At 43.9% G+C, this 12,520-nt stretch overlaps 1 protein-coding gene across 5 annotated transcripts in view; it reads right to left on the bottom strand.

Moving 5' to 3' along the window:
- Window positions 1–12,520, bottom strand: part of LOC127750274 (uncharacterized) — a 32,089-nt gene that overhangs the window by 14,384 nt on the left and 5,185 nt on the right. For 2 of the 5 annotated variants that reach the window (XM_052271452.1, XM_052271450.1), the window contains exons 2-4: window positions 11,512–11,802; window positions 8,414–8,731; window positions 4,208–4,491 (exon numbers count right to left, since the gene is read on the bottom strand). In XM_052271452.1, coding sequence (XP_052127412.1) covers window positions 4,208–4,491; window positions 8,414–8,731; window positions 11,512–11,802 — 893 coding nt within the window. Of the gene's footprint in view, window positions 1–3,624; window positions 3,843–4,207; window positions 4,492–8,413; window positions 8,732–11,511; window positions 11,803–12,520 lie in introns of those variants that run through there. The other 3 variants (XM_052271449.1, XM_052271451.1, XM_052271453.1) reach the window with 3 other exon arrangements.

Below are 12,520 nucleotides of genomic sequence, written 5' to 3'. Positions count from 1 at the left end.
TGGGCCCGCTCCCTGCCGAACCGAGTTGCCGGTGGAGCGAAGCGGAGCTGGCAACTTGGTTTGGCGGAAGAGCGGGCCCAGCTTGTTATCACATTCAATAGTTTTTTTCTTAACTTTTTTTGTCATTTTCGGCAATTTTTGTCATTTTTAGTCATTTTTATCATTTTTGGGTCATTTCTTCAATCTGTCGGTCAGTTTTCGTCATTTCGTCATTTTTTATCTTTAGTCACTGTACGCGTAAAATTGAAGTGAGGGACCCCTCGCTTTAACCACACGTCTTTAAGGTCTAATTGCCCTAGATCATCCACTTTTACTAAAACGTTGATTTCTACATAACAGTCTGTCATAATCAGAACTTTTCCCTAATTTTAGAGGAATAAGTTCCCCACAAATGCAGTTAGCATCGCAAATTTGGGGGCCACTCACGCCACAGCGTTTCGTGAGATATCGCGAAGCCTGTTACGCGCAGTGTTAAAAAAATATCGAAAATTTTACAGGAAAAGTCTGGGTATACTATTTGCCAAGACTTTCTATGGTAAAATTACAGAACACTTGTAATTTACATTCCGGTAGTTATCTGTAATTTTTCCCCCGATTTTCGTCTGTAAAAATTTCACAGACTTTTGCTGTAAAGTATAGTATCCTCGAAAAAAAAAATCGGTATTGGTGGGATACTGTAGTTCTGCTTACAGTTCTACTTCCTCATCAGCACAATACAAGATTACATACATCACAAACAATGAATATCACTTTACCTTTGTTGCAGTTGAACCCCGGACCTTCCCGTTGGAAACCCGCTACCTCATCCACTAGGCTACGAGCTACCCGCTGGAAGGGCAGTGTCAGCCACCGGTGTGCCTCTACAGCCGGCTCTGGGGCCTTTATCGCTGGATGCAGCAGCGGATAGAGGGACGCAGCAGGGATTTCCAGCAGCTGCCCACTTGCCGTGTTGTTCTCAAACCATACTTTATTTTTTAAACTAGATTTTGACAAGCGCTGGATAAAGGTACCAATATTTGCGCGATGCATAGTTTACGGCTTAAGTGTAAGTGTATGATGTTTTAAACGTAGTATGAGGAGGCTCAAACAGCAATACATTTGCATACCACCAGGAGACTATGGTAAACCACTTCATACGCATCATTATGAGTTGACAGTTGATGTGATCTTTTTTTTTACCTTCACTTTCCGGTTCTTATTTACAAGTAAATGTACGGAAAATTATATGGACAGTACCGTAAAATTACATGGAAAATACCGTAAAACGACAAGTGTGTGGTAAATTTAGAGACTTTCGGTAAATTTACCAGACATTCCAGTGTAAAAATACACTTTTTTGGTATTTTTACAATACAGTTCCTGTAAAATTACCAAAATGGTAATTTATAAAATATAGAGGAAAATTACCATAGTCTGTAAAATTGCCCCACCACTTCTGTAATAAATTTACCAAAACGTCTGTAAAATATAATATTCGTAATAGTGCGAGACGTGGTCTGGCGTACATACAAGTAGTTTTTAAACTAGTAGGCTCGCCCTTCCGCCAAACGGAGTTGCCAGCTCCGCTTCGCTCCACCGGCAACTCTGTTCGGCAGGGGCCGGACCTGCTTGGCCTGCCGGCGGCGATGGTCGGGCCTGCGGCCCGACCATTTCTGTCACGCGATTTACTGAAGAACATAAGCAAATGAAGTAACTTGCCTTCGGCCCGCTAAAACCCGTCGTCTTTAAAATTTGCCCCGTAGATACAAGAAAGGGATGTAACGGTGAAGCACCGTGACTACAACCCACCCACGATGTAGAAAGACCTGGTGGCGGCCGCCGCCGAAGGTGGCACCAGATCTCGTACCTTTAAGTCGGTATCTGCTGCGACCGCCGCCGCGCTGCAGTCGAGCGGTACGCGCCCTCTTCCTTCCCCGCCTCTTCTTCCCGACGCCCGGGAAGGGCCCAGCGGGAGGCGGGGGAAGGGAGGGGTCGCGTATCGCTCGACTGCAGCGCGGCGGCGGTCGCAGCAGGTACTAACTAAGAGGTCTGAGATCTGGTGCCATCTTTCGAGCACTGCGGCATAGGGAGCGGCGCCACCGGGTCTTTCTACATCGTGAACCCACCCTTCTGCTTAGAAAACATTTTTGGGGTGGATTTGGGTGGGGGGGTTCTTCCCTCTTGTGCGGTGTTTAGGCCTTCTTGTACAACTTTTTCTTCACTACAGCAATTTTTAGCTTATTTTCGTCAAAAAAAGACCCTCCAGCGCCTAAACGGTGAGACATAGGGCCAAATGGACGAAGTTTTCGCCCTAAGGGCTCTACTTTGACGAGTTACACCTTACGAAAGCATCCAATATTTTCTAAAATCAATATATTTATTTTTGGGCCTTTTTTGTAAGAGAAACTCCCTCTAGCGCCTAAACTGTGAGAGAGACAGCAAAACGGATGGAATTTTAAGTCGAAGGAGAACTCTACTTTCACGAGTTTCACCTTCGAAGAGTTTAAAAAAAAATATATATTACTGTTTTGGCCATTCCTGTTTTCTTCGATGCAACCTTTCAGCCCCTTAGGGGTGGTTGGCAGGATTTGCCGTAGGCGTTTTGTTTTGTGGGAGTGAACCTTGAGATCCCCTGAAACACACATACACACACGATGTCGTTTGCATAAGCCCGCTGGATAGCTTTTTCAAAGCACAAGGGCGGGCTAAAAACGTTAACACTCCGTGTTAACACGAAGGCGACCCAAATTTTTAAAAAATGTAGTAAAAATAAATGTTAATTGTATACTTCAGTCTTCTACACTTTTAGCATAGCAGTGCTACGGCTTGGCGTGGCGGCAGCAGTCGTCACAGGCCGGACATCCGAACAGTGCCCAAGTCACCTGTGCAGGGGTCTGGCCGGGTTGTCGCATTCATTTTTGTACACCTCTGTGGCACAACAACAAGTCCAGACTAATTATCTTAGTCAAGAAAACTAGAAAAAGTGAGCGGTTTGATCACTTCTGTTTCCGGTGCTCTTTTAATATTTTCTGTCTTCTTTCACAGTCGGTGGAATGGTCTCTAAAGCATTCCGGTAAAGCTAAAATGCAGAAAAATGCGAGGAAGAAGCAAACGGAAATCACTATGCTTTTACATGGGACTTCCGTTTTCTTGTTGCCTGCATTCTTCTGCATTTCAGCTTTACCGGAATGCTTAATTGCTGTTTGAATGTTTGTTTTTTGAACAGTGACTCGTGAGATATAGCGAAGCCTGTTACGCGAGACGTGGCCTGGCGTACATAAAACTAGTGTAAACTTGGCGTACTTTGTGCGACCTGGGTCAGCGACCCTTTGCGAACCACTCGCGAACAGGTGCAGAGGGTCGCAAGTAGTAAGTTATAGGTTTGTCACAACGTACTAAAAGTAATACAGGAAATTTCGCGTCGGTTCAACATACTCTAAATATAGTACAATTCATTAGCAAGTATCATCTGCTTTCATGATCCGTTTCTGGACGGAATTTTTTTTTTTCCATGGGCTGAGCGATTAGCGTAAAGCAACAAACCTCAGTCTGGTACTTACAGTGTTGACCTAAGTTTGTTAGACAACCTTCTGCAACTAACTTTACTATCTCTGCTGTGAGGCTCTGTTGCTAGAATTACAAATGTAGAAGTCCTAAGGAAGCGTTTAATGCCATTACTTATTACAAAAGCTCTCCTTCCTCACACAGAGTTCTGATCAGGCATCTTTAATAATACACTAAGCATTGAGTACCAAGATTGCAGGAAAGAAGCACAAGTGCTCATATTTAGTACGGCACTCTTCCGAAAAAGCGATAGGGTTTGTGGTTTTCGTGCGCGCACGATGACTGTCAGGAGCAGTAATCTAGAAAGCAGTGAAAGCCAATCGTTAGCTGCCCACATGCGCACTTACTGCAAAATGGTGTTCCAGGCTATCTAAAACGGAAGTAGGAGAAGATCAAAATCACTGACTTTTCTGTTTCCGTAATGGCTCTTATTGGTCGAGTTGATCACGTGCCTTTACGGCCTCTCAGGTATGAGAAAATGTCGAGCTCCCCTCCATATTTGAGAGGTAGGAATCGGACCAAACTGCCATGGTAATTTCTCATACTGAACAGGAGGAAACAGATAAATCAGTGAGTTTGTTCTTTTTCACTTCCGTTTTAGATAGCCTGGACCACCCTTTTACATTCTGGTTACTAATGGAGCGCCTGCTCCCTCCATCTTTACCCGTTTTCGCGATCCAGTGGACTTTGCCCGCACGCGGCGTAGCCTGCCTCTGCCAACTCCTCGGTGGCTTCCTCGAGGCGCTGACCACCCAGGCACAAGGTGAAGAAGATGACAACGTAGGGAACGGAGGGAAGGCAGAAGCCATCAAAGGCTCCGCGGGCCACAAGCACGGTTGACACGCCGGGCACAAACAGGAACGTGAAGGTCAGCGCGCTGTTGGGGAACTCAAGCAGGGTGCGGGCCTTCCCTATAAGGGCGCACAGAGCAGCGTGGCGGCGCGCAGCCTGCGACCATGAATCACTTTTGATTAATCATTGCCCTAATTGACCCAAGATTTCGCATCTGGGATCTGGTCACTGATTTTGGTTTCCATCTCGGCAAACAAGCTAGGCCCGCTCTTCCCCCGAACCAGCTCCGCTTCGATCCACCGGCAACTCGGTTCGGCAGGGGCAGGACCAATTAAGTCGCGCGACTTACTGAAGAACACTATCAGATAACGTAGCGGGCCGGTATCAGGTACGTATACACTCACTGGCTCAGCTTCGGAAAATTTGGCTATGTGTCGGTTAGAACCGTCGTTACAATTTTCCTCGCAATTTTCTTCACGGACAAAATGCTCCGCAGGTAACTCTGTTCGGCGGGGACCGGGCCTAGCTTGGCCTGCCGGCGGCGTTTGGTCACAGTAAGTCACCGTGCTTATTTGAGTAAACTAATGCTTCGAGCGGAGAGCCTGCGGCCCTATAGATTTGCTCCGTAGACATAAGAAAAGGTTGAAACGTGGCAACACCGTAACTTAAACCCCACCCTTCTGGTTTGCTAAAGAATTTTAAAAGGAACATGCGCAGTTTTTAGCTTGTTTTATTTGTCAAACAGCAATCTTGATTTTTTGCCATTATTTTAAATATATCCACCTCTATCTTCGATACAGTTAAAAATATGGCGAATCCGAAGGCAGTCCCCGGATTAGAATGTATTGTTTTTTTTTGTTTTTTGTTGTTGTTTTTTTTTTTTGGGGGGGGTACTTGCTTTAACATTTTACGATTGGACGCCTCCTTGTACGTCTTGAATGTGCAACGTGGTCATTTCCACCGTATTTTTGTCGAAAAACGCCATAACGGTGCAAGATAGTCAAGCGGTCAAAATTTTAGCCCTGACCCAGAAGATTCTACTTTCACGAGTTACCCTTAAGGAGACTATAAAAAAATATTTGTTTCCTACTTTGTCAACCAACCCCCATATCTTTGTCAGCCCCTTTCACCCCCTGGTAGTTGCCAGCCCAGCTTTAAATTCCATATGGATTTCTAGTATGGAAAATACCTGTCTGGATTATGTTGAATTTCCATATGGATTATATTCCAGATGTAATTTGGAACACTTTCCAGAGTGGAATTTTGTACTATGGATATTTCCTGCTGTGGAAAATTTTCCATATGTAACACAAATCCATATGTATAGTGAAATCCATCCGGATTGTGAAACCAGCATGGAGAAGCATCAATCACCAAGCTGCTTGTTTACGTGAAAGGGCACCGTACCCATGTAAACTTTCGCTAAAAACGCCAAATATGCGGTCAGATTTTCGATTCGACAATTTGTTACGAAGATACAGCCGAGTTGAGAATCGCGATTTATACTTTTCTATCAAAGGGTGAACATTTCGACGTATTATTCGCAGTGCTTCAGTCAGAATTTCTGTGTTAAACTTAGTTAAAAAGTTATGATTTAATTTGCAAATACATAGTGGAAAAAATGCAGCCGACCATAATGGAAAATATTCCATAATGGAAAATCAGTAATCCATAGTGGAAAATCACAAATCCACAGTGGAAAATATTCTCACAAATCCATACCGGAAAATTATTCCATACCAAATTCCATTGTGGAAACGAGATTCCATATGGAAAAACCAGATCCATCTGGAAATTAACAGGAATTCCATCTGGAATTTAAAGCTGGCAGGAATTGCAACAGGAGTTTCCAGGAGTGACCCGTTAGATACCCTGATATTTTAGACCTCTATCTCGTCTACTTCCTCTAACACGAACGACAGATAGAAAGACACGAGAGCGGTTGCATAAGCCCGCTCTAATGCTTTTTTTAAGGGGGCAGACCTGTAAAAATCATCAAAAAATTCAATTTTTTTTATTGCCTCAAAAAATTATTTGATCTTTTCTCTTTCTTATGCCGCAAAGCGGATGTTGAAATTCGAAAAATTGCGCTCAGGAGAGCCCAGAACGTGCTGCGGGTGGCCGGTGGCTGGACCGCTAGGGCTCACCTGGCCGCTCAGGACGGGATTCACGACGAGGAAGGAGTCCTCTAGAGTCCCGGAATCTTTTAGGACCAGTTCAGTAAGTTGCCTAGGCTTTTGGTTCGTCGCTGTACATAGGTACTGAAAACTTTAAACTCGTTTTTCTCGGAATGACTAGGGTTCGAGACCGGATACACGCATTGAGGCAGCTACTTTTCTCATACAGGCCGTAAGGCCATTTAATTTTAATGGATCGACTGACAACGTTCTAATATTTCCTGTGGACAAAATTTATGTTTATGTTCTAATTTGCTTGCAGCTTTCCAATTTGTGCAGGTTTTCAGCTTTCATGCTTTCTGAGCAATGCAAACAATTACATGCATTTCAAGTTCTTTTCGTAAGTGTGCACAAAAGCTGACATTAACACTTCATATGGCTGCAGCGAGGCTACACGTAAGAATCCACTGGTGTACGCAAGGATGCACTACTTATGCTTATAAGAGGAGGCAAATACTTTAAAAGGTTCTTTATCTAGTGGTGAGGAGGAAAGTATCTCTTCTCCCGCGGGTCAAAATCTTTTCACTTTACATTCAGTCGGTCTATGTCGGTGGTGCTTCTGAAGCAAGTGCTTTAATTACTCGATTGTAAACGGGAAATCATACAAGTGCCCTTAATAAATGTTTAAAATTGCGTTTTTCTTTAAATTGGGCTGTTTTTAGTAAATTACTCAAAAAAGCAGTAATTTACTGAAATTTACCCAGGTTTTTTACTTTGAACCAAAATTACCGGTAATTCTCGAACCGTAGGAATGACTTTTTGCAAACGGTGTGCAACCTCCAGGCCGTAGTTTTGGAGCTGTCGACTTGGTATTTGGCCTGAATGTTGTCCACTCATGTGCCCAGAATCTGACAAGGGCGATTTTTTATACCTGAATTGTAAGGTACCCACACTATGGAAAAAGTACCCAGATTTTGACCGATTTTTTCGTACTCATTTTTTGGGATTTGTTTTGAAGTATTTCGGAGTGGAATTCTCCTGCCAGATCCTAGATACATGTTTTAAGAGAATCTATCAATTCTTTTCACTGTTGCTGACCCAACGGTTCAGGCACAATCATGCACACCGCAAAGACCTACATCGGCTCTAGTTCAAGGCCATGCTGGCCATGTTTATGTTTGTGGAGGGGTCGGCACCGCTCAGTGGCCAAATTGTGGGGCCATCTTTGCATTATATGTACGCGCAGTACTAAACCTCTGAGTCGCCTCGTTGGTTTAAAATTAATTTCTTCCTAAACCCTTGTATTTCACAGGTCTGCCCCCTTAAGAGCAGAGCTGCGACGCGCCTGGCATACATCTAGCTAGGCCTGTGGCGGTGACACCCGAGTCGGCCAAAGGCAGAGTCGTAAATAGGCCTTCGACCCAAAAAGTCACAAATTTTGCTTCTCGGTATTTTATTTTGACGAGTAAGCCCACCGCAGACTTTCCAAAATCTGAGAAAAAATATTTAAATATTGGGGGATCATTTCAGTGTAGAATTCGCCCCCTGGCGCCTAAACCGTTAGAGAAAGAGCCAAACGGACGAAATTTCAGGTCTATGGGGTCTGCTTTGACGAGTTACCTTATAGGAAGATGTTAAAAAATATATTGTGGGCTTTTTGTTCTTAATTTTTTAGAACAGCCAATTTTTAAGGTAGAGGGCTGAAAATCAATACAATTCTTGCTTTTTATGACAAAGTTACACTGCAAATTTCAGGTACCTAGCTCAAACTGTGTGGAGTTGTTGTGATGACAAACAGACAGACACACAGACAGACTCGAAAGAACTTTTTGATCATCAGTGGAGTAATAGGCTTCGCTGATCGCTCAGCCAATGAAGCTGCTGATCTCACACATGCCTCCCCCCCCCCCCATATTCCGGTCCTTTTGACCAAGCGAAAAAAGAACAGCCATACCGCTTACCTCTTGAACTTGAAACACCGTCTCCGCCCCCCTGAGCTGTGTTGCGACTATGAGGCAGAGCATTCGTAGCGTCTCGCTCACAGATATGGTGATCACAATGCCCAGGAAGCATGGGACGCATGCCGGGTAGCCGGTGGCTGCTTGGAGCACCATACCAAGCCAGACACCTAGCTCGCCGTCGAACCACGGCCACATTTCCAAGAGCAGTTTGCCCTGCAGGATGACGGGAAGCACCAGACTGACAGAGGCACTAATGCCGTATAGGTGTGCCATCCTGTACGCAAGGCGCATGCGTTTAAACAGCTTGCTCGCGTCTGCCTGAAACCGAACGCGACAGTGAGTGTATTTATTTTGTGTTTTGTACTAAAACACGGAAAAAAGAGACTTAATTGTATGGGGATCAACTGTTTGGTTAAATTTGAAAGCATGAATCGATAATCCGATAACCACAGCCAGGCGTTGGTTATCACTGTCACGATCGGACACTTGAACGAATAGATCTCCAGCTTGGTTCTATTCGTGCAGACTCCGCACTATAAGGAGTATCTCTGCGCGTCAAGAAAATAGGCACTACTATCGTGATGAATATCCGACAACGGCAACCTGTGGCAAAATGGGATACTTTCACTAAGGTCCGTCGAAATGACACTTTTTTCGATATTGATATCGGCTCACCGTGGAAAATGTTCTACTAGTAGAGCTGATTAACGGTGCGAAATCGTTTTTCTGTGTGACCACTCCTTCATGCCCCAGTAGAGCCTTGAAAATCGAAAGAAACAGCAAAAACAGTGAAATGTAGGCAGCCCGCTTTACGCCGGTGGAAGGGCACCAGGTGGTGCTCACTGGTACTAGAGGTAAGTAAAAACATCATACTTCGACCCCAAACCGTCGTGGGGTACTCGCGAGGTCGTTCAGTTACTCTGATTAGGCGTCAAATAATGCTCAAAATGTCCAATTTTACCTAAAGTGTGGCTTTTGGCTAGGGTGCCAATAGTAAAAATTATTTTTGATTTCTCAAAATATTAATTTGGTTCCTGGTAGTGGACCCGAACCTGAGTTCTGAAAAAAAATATTAAGCCTGATACCTACCGATTTAGAAGTCGCTCAAAGCTCCCAAAGTTTCATTTTATTTCTTTTATTTGCTTGTTAGGGAAAAATATTGTAGCAGCGCTTAAAACTGGTTTAAGAACACAACCGGGGGGTCTTGGGTCTTTCGACGTATGTTGACGTAAGGAATCGATTACCCTAGTCCGTTTGAGTCTCCCAGTCCATTTGTAGCCTCTTATCCCAGAAAACGAGAATTTTAGGGGTTTTTCTTTACATTGGAAAAGATCCAAGCGTCTCGGTGGACGCGTAAGCGTCGAAGGACCGTTTTAAAGGCATGAAAATAAAGGTCTCTTCATGCTCTTTCGTTTGCAATAGTCGAAATTGTCTTTATCGCACACTCCTTTGAGTAAAAAATAAGGAGAGAAAAAACGCCCAAAAATAGGCTAAAATGTAAAAAATGATGCGTTTTCGTAGGTAAAAAAATATTTTCAAATGTCCTAGAACCGGTTTTTGTTTTAGGTTCAATAATCTATCAACATTTGTAGGAGCTTAAAAAACAGTTCTGGGACTTTTGAAAATATTTTTTTACCTACGAAAACGCATCATTTTTTACATTTTAGCCTATTTTTGGGCGTTTTTTCTCTCCTTATTTTTTACTCAAAGGAGTGTGCGATAAAGACAATTTCGACTATTGCAAACGAAAGAGCATGAAGAGACCTTTATTTTCATGCCTTTTAAACGGTCCTTCGACGCTTACGCGTCCACCGAGACGCTTGGATCTTTTCCAATGTAAAGAAAAACCCCTAAAATTCTCGTTTTCTGGGAAAAGAGGCTACAAATGGACTGGGAGACTCAAACGGTCTAGGGTAATCGATTCCTTGCGTCAAAATACGTCGAAAGACCCCCCGGTTGTGTTCTTAAACCAGTTTTAAGCGCTGCTACAATATTTTTCCCTAACAAGCAAATAAAAGAAATAAAATGAAACTTTGGGAGCTTTGAGCGACTTCTAAATCGGTAGGTATCAGGCTTAATATTTTTTTTCAGAACTCAGGTTCGGGTCCACTACCAGGAACCAAATTAATATTTTGAGAAATCAAAAATAATTTTTACTATTGGCACCCTAGCCAAAAGCCACACTTTAGGTAAAATTGGACATTTTGAGCATTATTTGACGCCTAATCAGAGTAACTGAACGACCTCGCGAGTACCCCACGACGGTTTGGGGTCGAAGTATGATGTTTTTACTTACCTCTAGTACCAGTGAGCACCACCTGGTGCCCTTCTACCGGTGTAAAGTGGGTTGCCTACATTTCACTGTTTTTGCTGTTTCTTTCGATTTTCAAGGCTCTACTGGGGCATGAAGGAGTGGTCGCACAGAAAAACGATTTCGCACCGTTAATCAGCTCTACTAGTAGAACATTTTCCACGGTGAGCCGATATCAATATCGAAAAAAGTGTCATTTCGACGGACCTTAACTTTCACCTTACCTAGGAGCGCTTTTTCATGTTACGGAAAGCTGTGGTAAATATCATAAACAACGAAAATCAGCAAATTCTGCTAGAATCACCATTCAAATTTTGCTGGATTCGTAATTTCTGCGCGCGCTAAAACAAGCACATTTCATATTTCAGAGCGCTGTGGTTCAACTTTAAAATTTGAGGCTGGGGATCACTTGTCAAGTGGACGGGCCATGTGGCATGTGGCGCCCGGGGCCGATTGAGCTCTAAGTGGATAGGGGCTGGGGCGCAGCTTGCCTCAAGAGGCTCGAGTGGGGGTCGGCTGGCCCCATGACACGGCGCGAAGCAAGGGATGAGGAGCGCCGTGTTTATAACACAACCAGGGCGATGACAGCGGACTGCTAACGGGGACGAACAGAAAGTCGCGGAACGGAACGGAAAAAACGCCCGCCCCCACAGAGAATCTAGATTACCATCGTCAGTCGGCTTATCATAACTGGAACGTTAATCGGATATCTTTATCAAAATCATCAATCGGCTTATCATAACTGAAACGTTAATCAGCTATCTTTATCAAAACTGGAAACTTTTACCTTCGGGTAGAGACAGACCACAATGGACTGTCTAAAAATTGGCCTAAGAACGTCTCTTACTTCAAATGGCCTGAACGCTCCTCCAGCGAAAATGTCTTGAGCAACTTCAGCCGTGGATCCGAAGAGAGCGTGAACTGCTTGTGAGCTGATGGCGAAGTAAAGAGTCATACCGTAGCAACACGCAAGGGCCACAACTAGACGTAGGGCTGCTAGAAGCTTGAGCCCAGAGTCCTTTGAGGCAGCGCTTAACGTGCAGGCACAGAACACACCAAAGAGGTAGTAGCTGAAGGTCTGCGAACACAGACACGGTTGTGTTAAGTTTCTTTAATGGTTACCACAATGAAACTTGTTGCACGCTGAATAAATATACTAAATTTCGGAAAATCCAATCTGGCCCCTGTAAAGGGGCGTTCAAACCAAGACCGCGCACAGCGTCATCTGAATAAATTGGACTACGGCCTCCCAAAATTATCTGTATCCATTTGTTCTTGCAACATTAGAAAGTGGTTTCCCTGACCTGTGTATCGATTTAACAAAACTAAATAGGACCGCATTTTAAAATGTAACTTTTGCCTTAAATTGGTTTTGTCTGTTCTGAGATCACCAAATAGATTTTCCTCTTTAATTTCACTGTAAAAATTCTTTGTCACGATGACGAAAATACCATGGCTAATTTTTAGTACAGGGCTGTCGTCACGAATTTTCTCGTCACGGTGACGAGAAAACCTTAATCATGTGACGAAAAAACCCATGACGACACCCCTGTACTAAAAATTAGCCATGGTATTTTCGTCATCGTGACAAAGAATTTTTACACTGTTGGTGTCGGGGAAAGTAAATTAGGACCCCCACCATTATACCGAAGAATACTAAATTTTAGTGAGACTTTTCTCACAATTGCAATGCCGTCAAATAATTGCTGAGCGAAGCGAAGCTCTCCGGAACAGTGGACCGAGCTCTCATGTGGACCTGGCGTGTCGTTGGTCGTGAGTCTGTCTGTCTGTCTGTC

Source organism: Frankliniella occidentalis, unplaced genomic scaffold (assembly GCF_000697945.3).
Source record: "Frankliniella occidentalis isolate FOCC.00 unplaced genomic scaffold, Focc_3.1 Scaffold162, whole genome shotgun sequence".
Lineage (NCBI taxonomy): Eukaryota > Metazoa > Arthropoda > Insecta > Thysanoptera > Thripidae > Frankliniella > Frankliniella occidentalis.
The sequence above is the reverse complement of the archived record's forward strand: the minus strand, read 5'-3'. Positions and strand labels throughout refer to the sequence as shown.